The sequence below is a fragment of the Protobothrops mucrosquamatus genome, unplaced genomic scaffold (assembly GCF_001527695.2).
Source record: "Protobothrops mucrosquamatus isolate PMUCROS unplaced genomic scaffold, P.Mucros_1.0 scaffold_257, whole genome shotgun sequence".
Taxonomy (NCBI): Eukaryota; Metazoa; Chordata; class Lepidosauria; order Squamata; family Viperidae; genus Protobothrops; species Protobothrops mucrosquamatus.
In genome coordinates this window covers 4,104,185-4,125,638 of record NW_015386333.1, presented here as the reverse complement: position 1 = coordinate 4,125,638, position 21,454 = coordinate 4,104,185, and the positions used below count along the sequence as shown (strand labels likewise).

The 21,454-nt window shown below is 36.1% G+C and overlaps 1 protein-coding gene across 1 annotated transcript in view; it reads left to right on the top strand.

Annotated features, from left to right (window-relative positions):
- MRC2 (mannose receptor C type 2) overlaps positions 1-21,454 on the top strand; it is a 130,081-nt gene that overhangs the window by 12,002 nt on the left and 96,625 nt on the right. The window contains exons 2-5 of the mRNA XM_015831512.1: positions 14,621-15,028; positions 17,537-17,710; positions 20,110-20,274; positions 21,152-21,265. Coding sequence (XP_015686998.1) covers positions 14,621-15,028; positions 17,537-17,710; positions 20,110-20,274; positions 21,152-21,265 — 861 coding nt within the window. The remainder of the gene's footprint in view (positions 1-14,620; positions 15,029-17,536; positions 17,711-20,109; positions 20,275-21,151; positions 21,266-21,454) is intronic.

Below are 21,454 nucleotides of genomic sequence, written 5' to 3'. Positions count from 1 at the left end.
GGACTGGCCTAGGGGTATTTTAAATTGGTTTTAGCCAAATTTTAGTAGAAGCGGCCGATTATATATTTATTTTTAATGATTTTTAAAACTTCTATTGTATTGTATTAAACTGTTTTTAACTGGCTGTAAGCCGCCCTGAGTCCTACGGGAGAAGGGCGGGGTATAAATTTAATAAAATGAAAAAAAATGAAATGAAATGAAGCATTCCAAGTTCTTTTCATCTCTCTTGATAGAACTTAGATTCTGTGCCCAAAAATCTGTACAGGTAGTCCTCGAGATATGACAACAATTGAGCCCAAAATTTATGTTGCTAAGTGAAATATTTGTTAAGTGAGTTTGCCTCATTTTACAACTTTTATTGCCACAGTTGTTAAGTGAATCATTGCATTTGTTAAGTTAGTAACATGGTTGTTAAGTGATTCTGGCTCCCCCATTGACTTTGTTTGTCAGAAGTATACACAAGCCGATCACATGACCCCAAGACACTGCAACTGTCATAAATATGAACCACTTGCCAAGCATCTGAATTTTGATCATATGAGTATGGGGATGCTACAACAGTCATAAGTGTGAAAAATGGTCATAAGTCACTTTTTTCAGTGCCATTGTAACTTTGAACGGTCACTAAATGAATAAATGAACTGTTGTAAGTTGAGGACTATCTGTATTGTCATTCTCTGAAAGTGTTCCAATTTCTTCTTAAAGTATAATTCCCAGAAGTACACACCAGTTTGTTGTAGAATCTGTGCAAAGCAGGTTAAACTTGAACAATTATTTCCCATGATTTGGAAACTATGCTTCTGTTGGCGCAGCCAAAAATACATAATGCATGAATAACATTGAATTTGTCCCTGTTAAATTAATTATTTTAGCCAATTCCTTTAACCTATAAAGATAATTTTTAATTTTATTTCAGTGATATTAACTATCCTTATAATTTTGGATTCTTTGTAAATTTAATATGCATTCCTTCCACCTCTTTATCCATATAATCTAAGCATGATCAATTGATTAAAAAGAAGTCATCATTGATTCTTTTGGCACTATCTTTTCCACCTGACTCCAATTTTATTGTGAGATACTAATAAGCATTGAATATATATGTTTTGATATAGAAGGCATCTTTTAAATAAAAGATTTTTATTCAAAGATATGACAAAATGTAAAGAATCTTTTAGAAGCACTGATAAACTCACAATACTATGAGTTGTGTTTTGTTCAGTTGTTGCTATAAAGAGTAAAAATTTATTCAAAGTAAATATGGAGAGAAAAGTGAGAGTGTCCATTTTAAAAATGTAACAAATTTCAGGGATTATGAAAAAGTAAACACGCTTATCCTTTTTCATTAAAATGTGGATTTAAATTTGTTTTAAATTTATATTTTATTTTAATAAGTTGTAAAGTTGTATCATTGTTTTATTAAATACTTAGTTTAAACATTAATTTTTAAAAGTATACTGTTTATCTTTTGCTCATTCGTTTTATTAATGATTGGTGATATTGCACAAATGAATTTATCATTTTAGGGGACTGTGGCATTGCAAAGTTTGAAAACTCCTGGCCTAGGCAATTTTCTGAGATGCCCTTATGTCTTTTTGTTTTCATTCATACAAGAAAGGCAGCTTTGTTCTGCTTGAATGGATGGTAATGCTGTTACTCCAAGTTGATGAAGGTTGGAAATGCAGATGGACTTTGATTGATTTCTGTTTAAGTTCAGGGATATGAATAGAAGGATGCACAGCTCCCCAGTAATTTTTATTGCAAATAGAGGAGGACAGAACAGCAACTAATTTAAGGAGGAAAGCTTTTGCCTTTTGGTGGTGAAGGATATGTTACAGTTATAAATAATTAACTTGCAAGTGTGTTGGAAGATGGTTTAATTCCTGAAAGAAATGACTTGTGAGTAATGATTTGAGGGGTGGGGAGCAGGCAGGCCATGTAATCTGTATGCCTTTGCCTTTCATGACTGTGTGAGAGAAAGGACGAAATGTATTCAGTGGAAACATGTCAGCAGGAAAGCTGAAAGGAGATTGCTGAGACCATTCCTATCATGTGAGTAGCATCAGATTTCCAGGTCGAAAAGGCTCTTAGAATTTCTGTCCTGAAGAGGGCCCAGGCCCAAATAATGACAAGCAAAGGTTCTCTTGGGCTCCATAAACTCTCACAAAATATGGAAATGTGCTTTTTTTCCCATACAGATATTTAAGAAAGGATAAATTTGTAGTAGTTTAGGAGCACTGTATATTCCTTCGTCTTTGTTAGGCAGATTTGAGTTTATATTCCTGTCCTTTCCTGAGCAAAGAATAGAGGAAAACCAATAGAAGAAGCTCCCAGAAGCTCCCATCCATTTTTATTCTCCTTTTAGAGCTGCTCCTAGAGGAAGCTGTTAGGCCTTGCTGTGTTTCTGGAGTGATAAACCATCAACTCGTCTAGAAGATGACTTACATCTCTTTATAGTGGCATGTAAGATTGTTGTGGGTGATCTAAACAAATGTCTTTGGTGCTACTCTGTCTTCCAGCCCTTTCTCATCCTGCTATGGTAACTGAAATTAGTTAATTAAAACTGAAAGGGGATTTGGAAAGTTAATGAGGATGTATTTCTTTCCTTAGCAGAAAATCCAATAGATTAGAACTTAAATTTACAGAACCACAACATAGATTTTTCTTAAATTTGGTGATGCATTAAACCTCAAGAAACTGTTCTCCAGGTCTATAATCTTGCCCAGGGAAGAGTTTAAAACACTTTCTATGCATATGGAAGAGAAATACAATTATTCTGAAACAAGGGGCATGGAGGGCAGGGGAAGATTAAGTTGCTTTGCATGTGTGAAGACCTGAATCCAGATCAGGCTAATATTTTTTTACTTTTGAGCAGTTTCTCCATCTCAGCAATTTTAAGATGTGTGGAATTCAACTCCCAGCATGCTGCTGGAAATTCTGGAAGCTGAGTCTTAAAGTTACCAAAGTTGAGAAATGCTGCTGTAGAGCAGAGTGAGGCAGTTTTATGCTGTAGAATTGATTTTTCAGTACCATTTCAAGGGAAGAGGATGGGATTATCAGGCTATTCTTTCTTCTGATTTAATAGTTCTAGGCCAGGTTATTTACTCTGTGATCTCGAAATGTCTCTCTAGATAATCTCAAAGTGTAATTATTAATTAAGAATAATAACTAAGTAGTACGTAAAAAGAACTATTTTTATGTTAGGGCTTTGGTACATTCTCTTCGTTACCATTTGGGGTACATGAATAAATAGTAAATACTATATGGATCATAACACTGTGTTTTGAAAATGAGTAAATTATACAGGGATCTTTGGATATTAATCAGTAAAACCTGAGACACTTCTCAATCTTATTGTTATAAACTGACAATTAACATAAAGTAAGTTTTACAAGAGGACTTGTAGTTGCTGTGAATCTTCTTGGTTCAAGAACGTGCTTCAGATCTTTTTACTCCTTCCTTCCTTCCCTCCCTCCCTCCCTCCCTAATTCAACAGTTGAACATTACATTAAAATATAATGGCTGCTGTACAATTATAATCAATACATCTAAAAAAACAAAATAAAAATAAAACATAGGACCAAACAATATACCTTATCTCCAATTCTAATATGCAACGTATATAGAATTATAACCAAATAACATGTTAAAAAGTGAATTAAAATCCTGCAGTGAAAGGATGCAGAGTTGGTTCCATTGGAAAAAGTTTTTTAATGTCATGAATTTTAAACCACTTAAGGAATCTACATGGGCAGGGAAATGGCCATTACTGGCATTTGCTTCCAGATTATGGGTAACAATGGGGAGATAATGTATTTATTCTTACTTCCTTTGTGAATAATTTGTCAGCTTCAATTGTCTCATGATATTAAACATCTAGTTCTATTCTAGTACATTCTAGTACATATTAGTTTATCTATTTATGCGATAACATTCAACTCCAATATAATTTAATAGGTTTTCTGAACTGTTGAATCAGGATATAAGTTATAGCCACAAATTTACTTGTCTCTTATAGCAATAGCACTTAGGCTTATATACTGCCTCAGTGCATTACAGCATTCTGAGCAGTTTATAGTGTCAGCATATTGCCCCCAAATATTAATCCAATTACTTGATTAAGTTCATATTTAACGATTCTTCTGGTCATCCATTTCCAAGTTCTATTACTTTGTTTTGACAAAAGGAGCAAAATAGTTTATTTTAAAAGCTGTACCATTTTAATGATAACTAAGCATAAAAAGTCTTAGTACTCAACATTCTGCTGTCTTTTTTCTACTACTTTGGGATACCTCCTGATTTTATGTTAAATTTTTATAATGAATTGGATTCATATCTTCTTTTCCCTCCAAAAAAGTGAATACTGAATGGATGGCTCCTGTGAAAGAAAGGGAATTTCTTTAATCCAATCTATTTAACTGGTTAATTTGTGTCTGTGGCCTACAATGCTGTTCATTACTCCTTCTTCATTTTTCCCCTCATTTTTCTCATCTTCCTTTACTTTCATTATCAGGTTTTCTAATCTAGACTGTTTCACTTTAATTTTAGACATTCCATTACTTATTTCATTAACAATCTTTTCTTCACTTTCCAATATGATTTGTTGTCAACACTACCATTTCATTTGTCAAAAGCTCTAAATTAATTCTATTTCTATAAATTGTGCATTATTATATTATTGTATATAATCTCACACTATGCTTTTATGTTCTTTATTCTTATCTGCATGAACTGCTGTCATTACATATATAAAAAAAAATCTAAAGAGTGAAAAATATAGCCCAGTCATACTATGTCCTCAAATGTAAAATAAAAAAAAGAAAAACAATGGGGAAAATAGACAAAAGGTATCATTTTTCTGAGTTTGTTCCAGTCAAAAGTTTTCAGTGTTCTTGGCTTATCTTATAATTAAATTCATTTAGTATGTTATCTTTTTTCCTCTATAGAAAGATCTTTTTTCCTCTATAGAAAGAAAATATACCTAATTGCATCCAATTAGAGGCCAGTTGTATTCAATCCACAGCCAGAAGTACTTGGATTCTTATAAGTGATTCTGGGGGCTGATGAAAAGTTGTATTTGGATTGGAGGTGTCAGATGCTTGAATTCAGGGCTCCCAAACATCATCCCCCAAAGCGAACTCCATGTAGTATCAGGCTTGAGGTCACCCTATGCAACACATTTGGGTATTCCTGATTCAGATGTTACAAAGTGTGTGACAGCACTGCATTGTGTGGCAAGGAAAATAAAACAGCATTTCATCTGAACAGTGTGATTGCAGTTGCCAATATCATAATTTCCCTGTGGTGTGTCTGGGCCCTTTTATTGGAACCTAAACCACTGTGGAAAAATTGCGTTAGTGGTAGCTATAGCTGTTTCAACTTGGTTCCTTGTATGATAGATTTTAATAAAGTAAAGCAGGTTGGTGTCTATTTGCAACTACCACATTTAAGCTTTCTGTGTCCTGAGCCTGCTGGAATCTGACTTTTTTGCTCCCATAAGATAGTCAAGAAAAAAATTAAATCTGGTTCTCTGACATACTTCAGAATTTTGATCTCCCTTGAGAACAGCAACATTTCATTCAGTATTTTCATTAGAATATTAATCAGGATGAGATTATGATGCTGTTCTGCAAAATACCATAAATAATTGCCTTGAGGCACAGCAGCTGTTCTGTAAACTTTCATCAGGGAATTATCATCCAGCTGTCTAGAAAAGAAAATGGTATTTACTTCCTTGATCATTTTTATAGCATTATCAGTATTTGTAGCAAGAGAATTTGCTATGAAAATGAGTGTGCATGGCAAGCACTCTTCTGCTCCTTTCATCCTCAACAAATAACAATTCTTAACATTTCTGAAACGTTTCAGGTTGGTACAGGCTGCTGTACTTAACTGACTTGGTTCAGAGTCTATCATCTCATTTGCTTAATCTAGGTTATTTAATTTTGATTCTTTGGTGTAAATGGTCACCCCTATAAGAACTGTAAAATTATTATACATTGAAATTTAATATATCACAATTGCAATAATGTCCATGTGTAGTTTTTCCCATTTCTGTAACTTGGACTTGAAGGGACTAGAAAAATAGTGTACGGGGGGGGAGGGTGTTAAAATTTTTCTGAGCTTACATCTGAAATTTAGACAAGAAACCAGCCAATGAGTCTATCTGAGTAAAATGGGAGGCTTGCTTGCTCTTGTTGTACTTCATCTATTAAAGTTTTCATCTCCCTTAAAGACATGAATTTTACTATAATAGATCAAATAATCAGAAGAAACATGTTCTAAATAGATTCAAGATTTTACTAATCAGGTATTTAATTTTTAGTAACTCTTTATTAACCAGATAACTGATGACTATTTTTCTTTTTTTCTCTTCAGCAAAAGGTCATGAAACTTTTTTGGGCTGTAATTTTCTAAGTTCTGTAAGTTGTAATTTTCCAACTTTAGCCCTTTGTTTTTAGAATAAATTGATGCTTTTTTTGTTTGTTTTTTTGGCTCACTCACACTTTTTGCTGACTTAGCTTACTGTGACCTGAAAGTTTCTAAAACCACAAAGCTAAGAATATAGAGCAAGTTGGGGAAAACTAACTCTTCTTAAAATGTGCTGTCTGCCTTTGTTTGGAAGGGGAATTTATGTTTCTCTTTTTGCTGCTTAAAAAAAGAGATCCTAAAAGTGCTTAACTTTTTTTTTAAAAAAGGTATTGTCTCAGAACTCATCTTTTCTGAAAGTATATTACTAGCCAGCAATCCTGCTAGGAATTTTCTTGGAAAAAACAGTTTGAGACAAGAACATTAATCATAGCATTAGTCATCACTGGACATTTGAACTAAAATACCAATTAAAACATTATGAGAGTATATATTTATTTGCAATCAAAGTACTATATATTGTTCTCAATAATTGTCCCTACTCTCATCAGACTGACTTGGTCATTCCTTTTTGAAAAGTTTGATTACAGATGTGGGATTGTTGAATCTAGGATTTCCCACATCAAGACCTCAAAGGTCTTTTTCAACCCCATTCTATATTCTAAGACTCTATTTCATATTTATTGTCTGCTTCTTTTTCCCTTTTATTGTAATGTTATAAGTCTTGATGCATTGTATTGTTTCAATGTAAATTTCAATACAGTAATATTTATGAGATATGATTAACAATTCTGATAATTCTATTATTTAGAATGTTTAAAGTATTAAACATTTAAAGTATTAAAAATTATATCAGTATTAATTGTGGTTAATCAATCAATCAATCAATCAATCAGTATAGAGCTAGAAGGGACCTTGGAGGTCTTCTAGTCCAACCCCATGCTCAAGCAGAAGACCCTATACCATTTCAGATAAATGGTTGTCCAGGCTCTTCTTAAAAAACCTCCAGTGATGAAGCACCTACAAATTCTGAAGGCAAGCTGTTCCATTGGTTAATTGTTCTCACTGTTAGTAAGTTTCTCCTTAATTCCAGGTTGTTTCTCTCCTTGATTAGTTTCCATTGTTTCTTTTCTTGCCTTCTGGTGCTTTGGAAAATAAGTTTACCCCCTTTTCTTTGTGGCAGCTCTCAAATACTGGAATATTGCTATTATGTCACCCCTAGTCCTTCTTTTCTCTAGACTAGCCATACACAGTTACTGTAAACGTTCTTCATATGTTTGAATCTCCGGGCCTTTAATCATCCAAAGGCTCAACATCTTTTTTTAATATGGTGACCAAAACTGGATGCTGTATTCCAGGTTTGGTCTTACTAAGGTTTTATAAAGCGGTGCTAATACTTCACGTGATTTTATTCTATGCCTCTGTTTACACAATCAAGGATTTTATTAGCTTTTTGGGTGCTGATACATATTACTGGCTCATATTTAAGTGTTCATCCACTAGCACTCAATGTCCCTCTCACAATTACTTTTTTTGTGCCAGTTTTAATTTAATCTGTACTTGTGCCTTTGGTTTTTCCTGCTTAAACGTAAAACCTTGCTTTTCTCTACATTAAATTTCATTTTGTTGGATAGGGCCCATTGTTCAAGTCTATCAATATCTTTTTGGATCCTGAACTTGTCCTCTGGGGTGTTGGCTATTCCTGCTAGGTTAGTGTCTGCAAATTTGATAAGTTCCCCTTCTATTTCCTCATCTAAATCATTTATGAAGATATTGAAGAGTACTGGGCCTTGTGGTGCCCCACTACTTACTTCCCTCCATATAAATGAACTATTCATTGAGTACGGTTTGTCAGCCAGTTACAAATCCGTCTCATGATGATGCTGTTTATCCCACATTTATCTAGCTTACCATGAAGTAGGTTGTGCTCTACTTTGTCAAATGCCTTACTGAAATCTAAGTGTACTATGTCCACAGCATGTTGCTGGTCTACTAATTTAGTCACTTTGTCAAAGAATGAAATAAGATTGGTTTGACATGATCTGCTTTTAACAAACCCATGCTGGTTTCTAGTTATAACTTTATTTGTTTCTAGATGTTTGCAGATCTGTTTTTTGACTACCTTTTCCAGTATCTTCCCAGGTATTGATGTAAGGCTGATTGGTCTCGAGTTTCCTAGGTCTGTTAGGATATCAATATTATATACATAAGATTATTTGACTTTTCATCCAGAATTTATAACATAAAAAATAAACACTGCATTCATAACAAAATGGATACGGTAGTTTGAATATGTTTATCTAAATACATGAATATGTTTATCCACATAGAGATAAACCATATTTACATACAAAAGAGACAGTTAAAAACTATGAAGGAAACAAAAAAAATATAACACATCTTCTCCAGCAGGATTAAAAGCATGGATTAACATCAAACAAACAATATAGCAGAATACAATCAATAAACTACCAAGGAGAAAACCACACGGACAAAACTGGCACAGCAAACTATTGAATACAAGTACAAAGAAGACTCCATATTCAGTAAGACTGATGATGTTATCCAGTTGGGTAATGAAATGTCTGAAAACAAATAGCTAAACTCAGAGAACACCAAAGATCCTATAGTTCAATTGTGAGCTATATATATTGTGTAGGCAATGACCAGGTGGACTCTGAAGGTGGGGTCAAATCCATCATCAGTTTGAAATTCTTGTGTATAGGTAACATGTAATAAACTCTGAGTGCTTTGAACTCAACCCCTATTCCTGGTACTTGCGCCTGGCATATTGTCTTCCATGAGGTGTTTACATATTGATAAAGGAAAATAAGATAGATGAAGCAAATTTTAACAAAAGACAAAATACCTAAAAAGTAGAAAAAATAATAACAACACTGTGACCAATGATAACAAATAATAGCAAATATAAGCAAGCATTGATACAAGACAAAAATTGGAATTTACTAAATGTACAGGAAATGAAAAGTGATCATTGTAATGTAATATAATAAAAACACAAACAGAATGTAACAAGGAAAATTGCATGGTCAATTTCTACAGAAATTTGAAGAGAAAAAGAATAAAGATAAAACATGGCAATGGCTTACAACTTAAAAAATATATGAAAGCTTGATTTTGGCTGCACAAGAGCAAACTAATTCAATCAAGACCAGAACTACAAAATCATCAAATGATCGAAAATGCAGATTATGCAAAGAATCAGGAGAAACAGTAGATTATTTGCTTAACTTGTGTAAGATCTCGTTAATTGATACAAATAATGTTGCCAAAATGATTCAGTGGAACCGCTGTAAAATTATTATATATCAGTAATGAAAAATTGTTGGGAACGCAGGGTTGAAAAAGTATAGATACTCCTTGACTTATGAATATAATGACTTATGACTCCTTGACTTATGACTATAATTGAGCCCAAAGTTATGGTAGTAAATCATGTGACTCAATTTTACGATCTTTTTTGCAGTGGTCATTACGTGAATGTGGCACTGTTTCCAGCTTTTTGCTGGAAACTAGAAATAAACGCCAGAAATGGGCAAAAAACACCAGAAATCACAATCACCTGACTATGGTATGCTGCAAAAGCTGTAAATGCAGGCCAGTTGCAAAGCATTCAAAATGTGATCCTGTGACTGTGTGTGGGGGGGATTATGTGCCCATTGAAACTTCAAAAATGGGTTGTAAGTAGCTCTGCGCGGTTTGTCACAACTTTGAATGGTTGCTAGGTGACCAATCATTAAATGAGGACGATCCATAGTTGAAAATGAGCAGATTAAAATATGACTATCTGAGGCTGGAAAATGAGCAGATTAAAATATTACAGGATTTCTGAGTACAGACTGATAAAGTCTTGTTCATAAAACACCAGATATAACTGTCTTTGATGTGGCAATAGGAGGGATAATGGAACAGAAGTAAAAGAATTGGAGAAGACCACAAAGTATCAAGCTCTGGAAATCAAAATTGAAAGATCATGGCATATCATATTCCCAGAGGTTATCAATACAATGGGATCTATGTCCCAAAATCTTGGATTGCACAAGTATAAAAAATCTGCACAAGTAGAAAAATGATGCATTGCAATATTTGCAATAAATACTTCTTGCCGGGTGGGAGTAATAGAAAATGAAGAAGCTAATGTGCTCTGGGTCCTTAAAATTCAAACAAACTCCTATCATATAAGTCCCCATATTTAACAATTGTTGTTGAGAAAGACAGAAATGTCTGAATAGTAGATGTAGTTCCTGGAAACTGCAGAAGAAAAGAGAACAAACTGGAGAAAATCACAAAATACAAAGATCTGCAAATAGAAATAAAACAACTGGCAAAAGAAAGTAAAGACAATACCAGTAGTAATAGGCACTTAGGGTGCAATCCCAAAACAATTGGAGCACCACTTGAACACCAAAAGTATTGATAAAATCACCATCAGTCAATTGCAAAAGGCAGCTTTATTTGGAGCCACTTACATCCTGTGACTATATCTTTAATACCATCAAACAACAATATCTGCTGATTCCAGATTCTTGGAAAGGACTTGATAGGTGGGTAACAATGACACATCTAGTTTAAACTTCTGGATGACTGTGCAACTAACCATAATATTAATAGTAACCTCCAATGAGGCATTACTTTGATATGATTGTGGGGCCCTGAGAGCTATGCCATAAGTTCAATTATTCTGGAGGAGTCAGGTGAAGAGCGTCTCTTACATAAACAATATGATGAGACATAAGTTAAAGAAAACTATACCAGATCAGTCATTGCCTGGGGCAACATGGGCCATGCTACGTGTAGGAATTTCTGAACATCTAGTGACAAGTGAGATACAGGACTCAAGACAGTTAGCCAAGAATCCAGGGCCAGAAGTTAAGGACTAGCTGAAAAAAAAAATGGCTTACCTGTTGCAAATATACAGAGATTGAAAACAAAGAAATAATTATTTGCTATTAGAAACCAAGTGCAACAAGAAGAAGATATCTGAAAAGAAAACACCAGTTTTGAAAGAACATCATCCAGAAACAGTACATAAGCTAGCAGCTCAATGTTGATATATAATATGAAAGAAAGTATTCCTAGAAATAGAATTGCAAGAGCAAAATCAAAGCTAGAAGTAGCTTAGATAATAGAGACAAATCAGAGGGAGTCAGTACTAGAGGAAGCCAGCATTGCTATTGAACCATTTTCATTCCCAAACCGGGCACCATCTCCTGTACTTTCAGTTCAGAAAGAACAAATTTCTGTAACTGAAAAACAAGAGGCACTGAAATGAAAAATTATTGAGCATCTAGAACAGCACAAAAACAACAGAATAAGGTTACCTGCATTGAATCATGTTATAAAAAAACCATAGCTAGCACAGATATTAAAAGATGCCACTACTATAGTATGAAATATAAGCACCACTTCAAAAAACTAACTGAGAAAACTAACAAACTAACTGCACAGCAGCAGTTACAACTGAAGCTCTTGGATGCAAAATCAACAAACAAGAAAAAAAAATCCAAAATGGAAGTCAGGTTAGAAAATAAGATCAGCGTCCTGAGATCAGATGCAAGCAAGTTAGAACAAATGAAAAGCTGAAGAACAAGAACACCATAGAACGCCCAATCCATAAAATAATAATAATAATAATAATAATAATAATAATAATAATAATAATAATAATAATAATAATAATAATAATAATAATAATAATAATAATAATAAAAGTTGGAAGGGATCTTGGAGGTCATCTAGTCCAAGGCTTTTCAACCAGTGATATGAGTGGTACATTGGCACCTGGCAGGTGGTACGCGACCATCCTAGAAAAGTGGTAGCGGGGGAGGGGAATGAGCTGAACTGGTGGCAGCACCACACAAGTCTGAGCAAGAGATGGTTGGAGCTGCAGGGCTGTCTGGGCTCAGCGGAAGTATCAGGATCAATGCCAGGCTCCAGCTGGAACTCGGCACTGATCCTGGCACTTCTGCTGAGCCCAGAAGAAGCACTGATCAGCTGGAATGTTGCAGCATCTCCAGGGTCTTGTGATTTACATTCAGATGCTTGGCAACTGATTCATATTTATGACGGTCACAGTGTGCCAGGGTCATGTGAAGTGACCAAAACCTGCTGCAACCACCCAGCAGAGGGGGGGAATAAAAACCAAACACCCCCCTACCCCACCCCCGCTGCCAATCCTCAACAGAAATGCTCACAACAATGAAAACCTCAGACAGGAGGAAGAGTGCGGCCGGGCGGGCAGGCAGGTATCTTGCTTGGCTGTGGCTTGGGGGGTACTTTTTTCAGTGCCATTGTAACTTCGAACAGTCACTAAGCGAACTGTTGTAAGTCGAGGACTGCCTGTACTTTATCACTTTTTTCTGTTTTTGTTTTTTTTGGTCAAGTATTTGACACCTTGCTAGGCGACTGGTGGTACTCGGATGTACCTAAAAGTGGCACAATGGGTGAAAAGGTTGAAAAGCCCTGATCTAGTCCAACCCCCTGCTCAGGCAGGAAACCCTATACCATTTTGGACAAATGGCTTTGCAGTCTCTTCTTAAAAACTTCCAGTGTTGGAGCATTTACTGCTTCTGGAGGCAGGTTGTTCCACTGGGGGGTGATGATGATGATGATGATGATGACGACAACGACAACCGGACTTAACAATTGTCGATAAAAAAGACAAAAAAGTCTGGATAGTGGATGTGGCAGTGCCTGGAGACAGCAGAATAGACGAGAAAGAACTGGAGAAGATAACAAAATACAAAGACCTACAAATAGAAATAGAAAGATTGTGGCAAAAGCAAGCAAGGGTAGTACCAATAGTAATAGGCGCCTTGGGTGCAATCCCAAAACATATGGAGCACCACTTGAACACCATTGGCACTGACAAATTTGCCATTAGTCAATTGCAACAGGTGGCCTTACTAGGAACTGCTTCCATCCTGCGACGATATCTGTAATATACCATCAAACATCCACATCTGCCTATCCCAGGTCCTTGGTAAAGACTCGATAGGTAGACAAAATGCCAAATCCAGTCTGAACATTTGGCTAACTGTGCGATGATCAATAATAATAATAATAATAATAATAATAATAATAATAATAATAATAATAATAATAATAATAGTAATAATAGTAATATTATTATTATTATTTTATTGTCACTTTGAATGTACACCAATCGGCATACATCAAAATGAAATTTCGTTGCATACAGCTCTCAAAGGGTCACTACCTCTGATATACACTCTTTGTTCATGGCCAGCTCAAGTTTCAGATTGTCCATTTTAGTCTCTAGGGAGCGAACAACGGCAAACAGGACAGATGGAAATGGAGCTCCATGTGGATTAGTCCTCAAATTAGCTTGTATTCCTGCACGACAACCTCGCCTCCTTTCCTTTTTCTGATCCTGACTCTTCCACCTTTCCCTAAAAGAGGCCTCGCTCCTTTTTGCCCCTGGAGCACGCTGCCGCCACCACCAACTCCTCCAAAAGCCTCTCTCTCTTCCTCTGGGCCTGCTGACAGCCTCATCCAGCTCCTTCGTTCCATAAGACCCGGGACCTCTCCTCCTCTGCCTCCTTTGGAAACAGCCCTACAGACAAGGAAGATCAAGGAAACATTGGAAATTATAAATCAGCAAGTAACCGCCATAGCCAAGAAAATCAGCAGATAGATAGGCAACTCAAAGAAATACAAGAATGTAGCTTGAATAAAGGAAGGGGTGAAGGAAAAAAAGCTGAAATGAAGGAACTTGTAATATCAGCAGAAATGCTGGAGAAAAGAGCAAGAAAGATAAAGAATTGATCAATACCAGGTGAAGATGAACTGCATGGTTTTTGGTTGAAACATCTGACCAGTCTGTATGTGTGTGTGAATTTTCTTTGAAATTATGGTTTGATGTGAGTATAATAGATTATTTCATAATTCTTTCCATTGTTCTATGGTATCTGCTTCTTTGAAAATTTTCATCCATTTTCCCACACAGATTTTGTTTGTGTTCTATTTCTCTGTCATATTAGGTAAATGTTTATATATAAGTATCCTAATTGATACTGCTGATTTTGTATGAATTTCACATTTTTTTCCTTAATATCCCTGTTTCCTTTTTGAGATCTGATTTTATCTTTCTGGCTATTTGTAAATACATCAACCATGATATATCCCAGCTTTCACTAAATAGTTCTTGCTGTTTTTTACCTTCAGTAGCTAAAGTAATATTTGTTGTTGTTTATTTGTATTTTCTCAGACTCTGGGATATTTCTCATCTATAACAGTGGTCTGCAGAGCTGCTTGGAAACAAAGGACTCTTTGGTGAAAATTTCTAAGATCTGTAATGCAAGTCTTCATGCTCAGAAGTGGAAATGGGTTTCCAGGAATCGGCTTTTCAATATTGGAAACAAGCAGTGCTTGGGAGTCTCTTGGAAGTCTGCAAACAGCAGTGCCACCACCCATGCATTGGCCACTTATGAATGTGACCGTGAATCTGTCAACATGCGGTGGAATTGTCGGAGTCTAGGGGACCAGCTTTCCCAGTATTTGAGCTCAAGGTTGGGGAACTGGTCACTGACACCAGCTGAGAGAGGTGACCAGGCTCGTGGAGGCCAATGGAAGATCTATGGCCATGATGAAGATTTATGCTCTAGGCCATACTCTGGTAAAACCCACATTAGAAGATTAATGTTGTTGTTTCTTATCACTGCAAATCTCATAATTAAAATTTTATTCTGCACTATCCAAATTTAATATCTTTTTAGATCTTTTTATTAAAATTATTAGCAAAAAAATATTAACAGATATCATTGAGTCTCATGATTACAGGCTAATAGTAGTACATCTTATGAGTTCAAGTTATGTAATTTAGCATTTTTCTTCCAGTAGCCAACCATCTAGCTGCCTTTGTATCTTGAAAGTAGAGCAAGATGGTGATCGGCAGCATTAAACTTTGATTGTCCAAGCATTATCAGATCATTGCTATAGCAATTAAAGGGTAATTTCTGGGCTTCTGGATGTTCCCAAAATCCCTTAATTTTAGCCCTGCAGGCTAGAGTTATTGGGAATTGCAGTTTAGTAATATAGGCAGCCAATCCCTATCTGACTTAAATGATAATCTCCTACTTAATTTTTTTAGTAAAGATAATCTGTATTGGTTGTTATAACAACATATTATTAGTTAGTTTATATAGTAAATTCTTACATGAGGAAAGTTGCTTTCAATCCGCTTTGGTCCTATTCACTTTAGATATCTAATTATGAGCAATATTTGTTGATAGTTCATTATAAATCTTAGAAAGCAAATATAGAAAAGTTGCCATTTCTCTGATCATAGATTTCCTTGAAGAAAACCAAATACAAAACAATACAATCTCCTGCCTGTTTTCATTGATTTTTTTTCAAACTGAAATGAAAGGAGAATTCATCATCAATTCCAACTATTCTCTTCAACAGTAATTTGAATTAAATTAAGAATGTTTGTTCATAAATGCTACCAATCATATTATAAATCTGTTGAAATAATACTTTAAAAATATTGGCTACCTTGTTATATTCTAATTTTGATAGTGTACCGTAGATACACTACGATTCCTAGTATTCATTTCATAGGTTTCATCTATTGTCCCCAAATCAACCTGAATAAATAAATTGTAGAAATTTTTACTGTTTTCCAAAATACATATAAAGATTCAATCTGCTATTTCAAGATTTTTACTACAATTTAGCTTTCCATTTTTTCAAAGGATGGATGAATTCCAAAGCCATCAACCACCATTCATTCTGAATATCTCTTACCTTTCAAAAATGAGCTTTAGCTTGTATGAGAAACAGCTGTATGATGAAGTAGTGGTTTCTGCTCTGATTTCAGTCCAGGCTCAGCTATTATACTAAATTCAGTCTAAATAGAATGTTCTAAATAGAATATTCAGAATAGAATATTCAGCGAATAGTTTGATTTCAAATGATCTGAATGCTACTAATTTATCTGAATGGTGGGACCTGTGAGTAATTTAGTCAGGATCCAAAACTTTGTCAGCAGACCTTTCTACATATTTACAGTTTTACAGTTGCACAGAATTAGTTATTTGATAATGCCAAGATGTATAGCTTGTATTAGAACAGTAAAATAAAGTTTCTCTTAAGATAAATAGAAGATTAACAACACTTCATGAAGTCTCTGACACCAAAAAGTGAACCAGGAAATTGCAAATTCACTGGTCTAAATGTTTTCCAAAACAAATGTATAAATGCAGATTTATTTAGTTTGGATTTACTTTCTCTCAGTCTAGGATTTGGGCAATCCTAATGCAGAATTTTAAAACTGATTTTGCAATATGAAAAATGAATAAGCAAAACAAATTTGGATAAGAGCATTTTAGTAATATGTATGGAATTATAATTGATAAGACAGATATGTATATTTTTTCCTAAATAATATATGGAGAATCTTCATTGCCCTCCATTGTCTTTGAACATAAAGAAGAACTATGTTTCAAAGAATCAATCTCATTTAATTGTATTTTGTATTAATCTACTGTGATCTATAATCCACCTATTAACACAAACATAGTTTTGTGGCATCTTAGTCTAACCAATTTTTTATCACATATAACAGTAATTAAACTGGATAATTTTTAAAGTTCCATAAAAGATTGTTTTCAGAAAAGATGAACATGGCAAGCTTTCTGAAAACAGTATCTGAAAGTTCAGATACTGCTAAATCATAAACAGAATTATAGGAGTTACTTTCCCAGTATTTAGCTATGACCATTCTTGACAGGAATAAATGTTTTTTTCTTAATTAAGTAGCATGTTTGCTAACACTACCAGGGATTGAGTTGATTTTTTTCAGATAAACCCTAAATGTATTGTTCTCCACTTGATGCAGAATTTATAGATTATGTTATTGGAGAGTGTGTGGGGAGACTATTGCGGGGGGGGGGGGGAGATCAGTCATGTATGGATTGGAACAATCTTCTAGCAATTAAAAAAGTGTTGGATTAATTTGAAATTAGGCAGCATAGGCTGATTATAGCTATCCATAAATGAATTATAGAATCTTAAGCTGGATCACAAACTGTTGGTTGCCAAACCTTTTGTTCAAAATTATAAGCATCTCCTTTTTCTAGCAGAGGACAAATATGAGCTATAGTGTTCCTCTTTTTTCCAGAAATTTACACTATTCAAGGCAACTCTCATGGAAAGCCCTGCACCATCCCCTTCAAGTACGATAATCAGTGGTTTCATGACTGTACAAATATGGGACGTGGAGATGGTCATCTCTGGTGTGCCACCACACAGGATTATGGCAAAGATGAGAGATGGGGATTCTGTCCCATTAAGAGTAAGCTGCTTCCGGTTGTACAGAATTGTGGACATATGACTCCCTAGGCCAGGGGTAGGCAACCTTGACTCTTTTATGACTCGTGGACTTCAACTGGCTCAGGAATTCTGGGAGTTGAAGTCCACGAGTCATAAAAGAGCAAGGTTGTCTACCCCTGCCCAAGGCTAATACTTTCATAAGAATAAAGTGGTGACTATGTGCAGTTGAGTTAAATGGGTTCTTCTTTTTTTTTTTTGCTAGATTCTACAAGAGTTTTTATTCCAAAAGAGTTTCTCTTTTTCACAGCTAAGCTCCTAAGACTTAGGGCTATGATTTCCTGAATAATTCTGCTACTGAAAAATCTTTATAGATTTTTCCTGGTTCTTCTTATTACTCTTTCCTCTCACCCTCCTGTCAACTTAACTACCTACATTATTTTCCTATACTTCCTGCCAGGGCTTTTTTTCTCATAGAATGCCCAGAACGGAGTCCCGGGACCTTTTCTGGATGGAACCTTGTAGAGTAGGCAAGGCGGGTTATATGATGTGTGTGAGTTCCGGCACTTTTTTTTTTTTTTTTAGAAAAAAAGCACTGCTTCCTGCCTTTAATTGCTACTTTGTAACTAGGTTCAGATTATATGTATACATTTTTCTCTAGCACTTGCTTTCTTTTCCTGCATTATATGTCTGATTCTTCCCCTTAATAACTAGAACAATGAAATACATTTGATACAGATTTAGCGGTATGGTCTGAGTTTAAGTACTTTTGTCATGGAACACATAGAAAAATGGTATTTATATAGACACAGGATGTGTGTATAAATGCATATGTATATACAGGTAAACTTACAGTTCAGCCCAAAATTTCCATTGCTAAAACAAGACAGTTGTTAAGTGAGTTGCACCCCATTTTACAATCTTTTCCCCAAAGTTGTTAAATGAATCACAGTAGTTGTTATGTGAACCATGCAGTTGTTAAGGAAATCGGTCTTCCTTCATTATTTTGTCAGAAACCAGCATGGAAGGTTACGAATGGTTATCACATGACCTGAGATACTGCAACTGTCATACGTACATGCCCAAATTTTGATCACATGACCATGGGGATGCTGTAAAGGTGGTGTGAAAACCAGTCATAAGTCACTTTTTTCAGTGCCATTGTAACATTGAATGGTCACTAGGTGAATGATTGTAAGTCAAGGGCTACCTATAATTGTTATTTATTACTGCAATTGGAAATGGAAACTTGGTTGCTAATTGAAGCAACCACTAAATGAAACTGCAACTGTGCTTACAATCTTATTTCAATTTTCCATTGGTTTACAGACTTGCCAAGGTGATAAATGTGAAGATTGATTAGAGTCTTACTTTTTAATCTCTATTCCAACTGAACTCTTATTGTAGTCCTTACTTAATGATCATTTGTTCAGCAACTGTTCTGAGTCATGACAACATTGAACAAATGGTAATTATATTACCAGTCCTCACAGTTACAACCATTGCAGCATCTCTACCGTCACATGATCAAAATTTGGGCATTTGGCAGAATGCATTTATGATCACAGCATACAACTCCTGTCGCCCATCAATCTTCCTCTTGTTCCTGCCTTTTGGCTGCCTTACACTCTGCCACCCCTGCCTCTCTGCTGCCCTTCTGCTTCCCACTTCACTGCCCATCCCCTTCCTTCCTTTAGGTCTCCTGAGGTGTCATGTCACAGAGGCCAGCAGCATCTTTAGCAGGGACGAAGGTCAGCTGGATGCAGCTGGGAATGGCAAGCAAATAGCGGATGGTGATAGCGGAGTGCAAGGTGGCCAAAAGGACAGAGATGAGGGGGTGAAGGGGGGGGGAGTTGGAGGCAACCGTGGTAGGAGGGAAGAGCCTGTCTGCAGAAGGATGCTCACCGAGCCTGGCAGAGGAGAATGCAGTAGGACAGAGACAGCAATTCCTGCAGGCCAGGAGAAGCATGTAGTTCTTGCCTAAAAATGGCACCAGTTCTTGCTTAATGACTATAACCAGGATTACCAAAACAATTCCTAAGCAGTGCAGGCCCATGAAGTTTTCCCTAATCACCCGTTTGCTTAGTAACAGAAGTTCTGGGACAAATTAGGGTTGTTAAGCAAGGACTACCTATATGTCTTATGATAACAATGAAAGCTTAATATCAAATTCAGCATTCAAGAAATGTATCCTTCTATGCAGTTGCTGCAATCTTTATGAAAACTAGATTGCATTGTGTCTTCTCAATCCACCTTGCATTATCTTCTTTTCTTTTTTCACATGATTATTCCGTAGGCAACCCTGGTCACACAACTTAAAAAGCTGTAGAATGAATGTATAACTGGTTTGAATCCATTTGCTAACTAAGGTGATGACTTATTGTGTTAACTTGAAGTAACTTCCTTTTTGTCCTGCCCTTGTAGGCAATGACTGTGATACATTTTGGGATAGAGACCAACTCACCAATAGCTGCTATCAGTTTAACTTCCAGTCCACCCTGTCTTGGCAGGAGGCCGGAAAGAGTTGTGAGCAGCAGGGAGCCAGCTTGCTTAGTATCACTGCAATTCATGAACAGACCTACATCAATGGTAAGCATTGGAAATCTATATTTGAAACAGGTTCTCTTAGTAAGCGGGATGGAAAAATGTTTTGCTCTGCAGACTGATATGTTTACCATTCTTTCATAACTATATGACTAACATAAGCCTTCCAATAGTGGTTGTTTGTTGGGTGTTCTTCAGTATTTTGATAGAATGAATATCAATACAGAGAAAGTATCATTATATACTTATATATAAAATATTTGAATATGCAATATGAATATTGTAAAAGAAAGCTGTTCACTGCAAATGGATGGCTCAGAAGAGAAGAGATTCAGAGAAGACTAGTTTATGCTTGGTGTGTAATGGGTAATTGACTATTACCATGGTTTAACAAGAATGTGTAGAAAAGAATGTTGTTAGGTGCCATTATGGCTTAGGACAGTGATGGCGAACCTTTTAGAGACCGAGTGCCCAAAAACCTCCCCGCCCCCACCTTACACCCCCGTGCCACCCCCTGCCGTGCTCCGCCCCCTGCTCTGCTCACCCGCAGGGCCAGCCACCATCTCCACAGCCTGCCGATTGCCCAGGTGGCCCAGCAGTGCCATGGCAGCTACACCTGCGCCCTGTAGCATCAACTGCATGCGACGGGGTGCGAGGGCATAGTCTTGTCCCTGCTGCCTGGTTGCCATGTCCATGGCTCTGTGCGGGCTGTGCTCGAGGGCGACTCTCCTTTGGGGGGGCCTGCTGATGAGAAGGGGGCCACAGGGGGAAGTGGGGCTGAGGCAATGGTGCACGTACCCACAGAGAGGGGTCTAAGTGCCGCCTCTGGCACACGTGCCATAGGTTCGTCATCACTGTCTTAGGATGACTTATGGTAGAAGATCTGATTCTGTGACTTTCTATCTTTCTCTGACTATACCAGGACTGCTGACAGGATACGGTTCCACACTCTGGATTGGGCTTAATGATTTGGACCTCAATGGGGGCTGGCAGTGGTCTGACAATTCCCCCTTGAAGTTCCTCAATTGGGAAAATGGTAAGCTGGACCCAGAGACTGAAAACTGAATATTACACAAATAAAAATAATACATATTTTGTATGATTAGCGTATCAATGGATTTTGTTTACTAACTGTATAGATTTCTATTACATATATATATATATATATATATATATATATATACACATACATACATACATACACACACACACACACACACACACA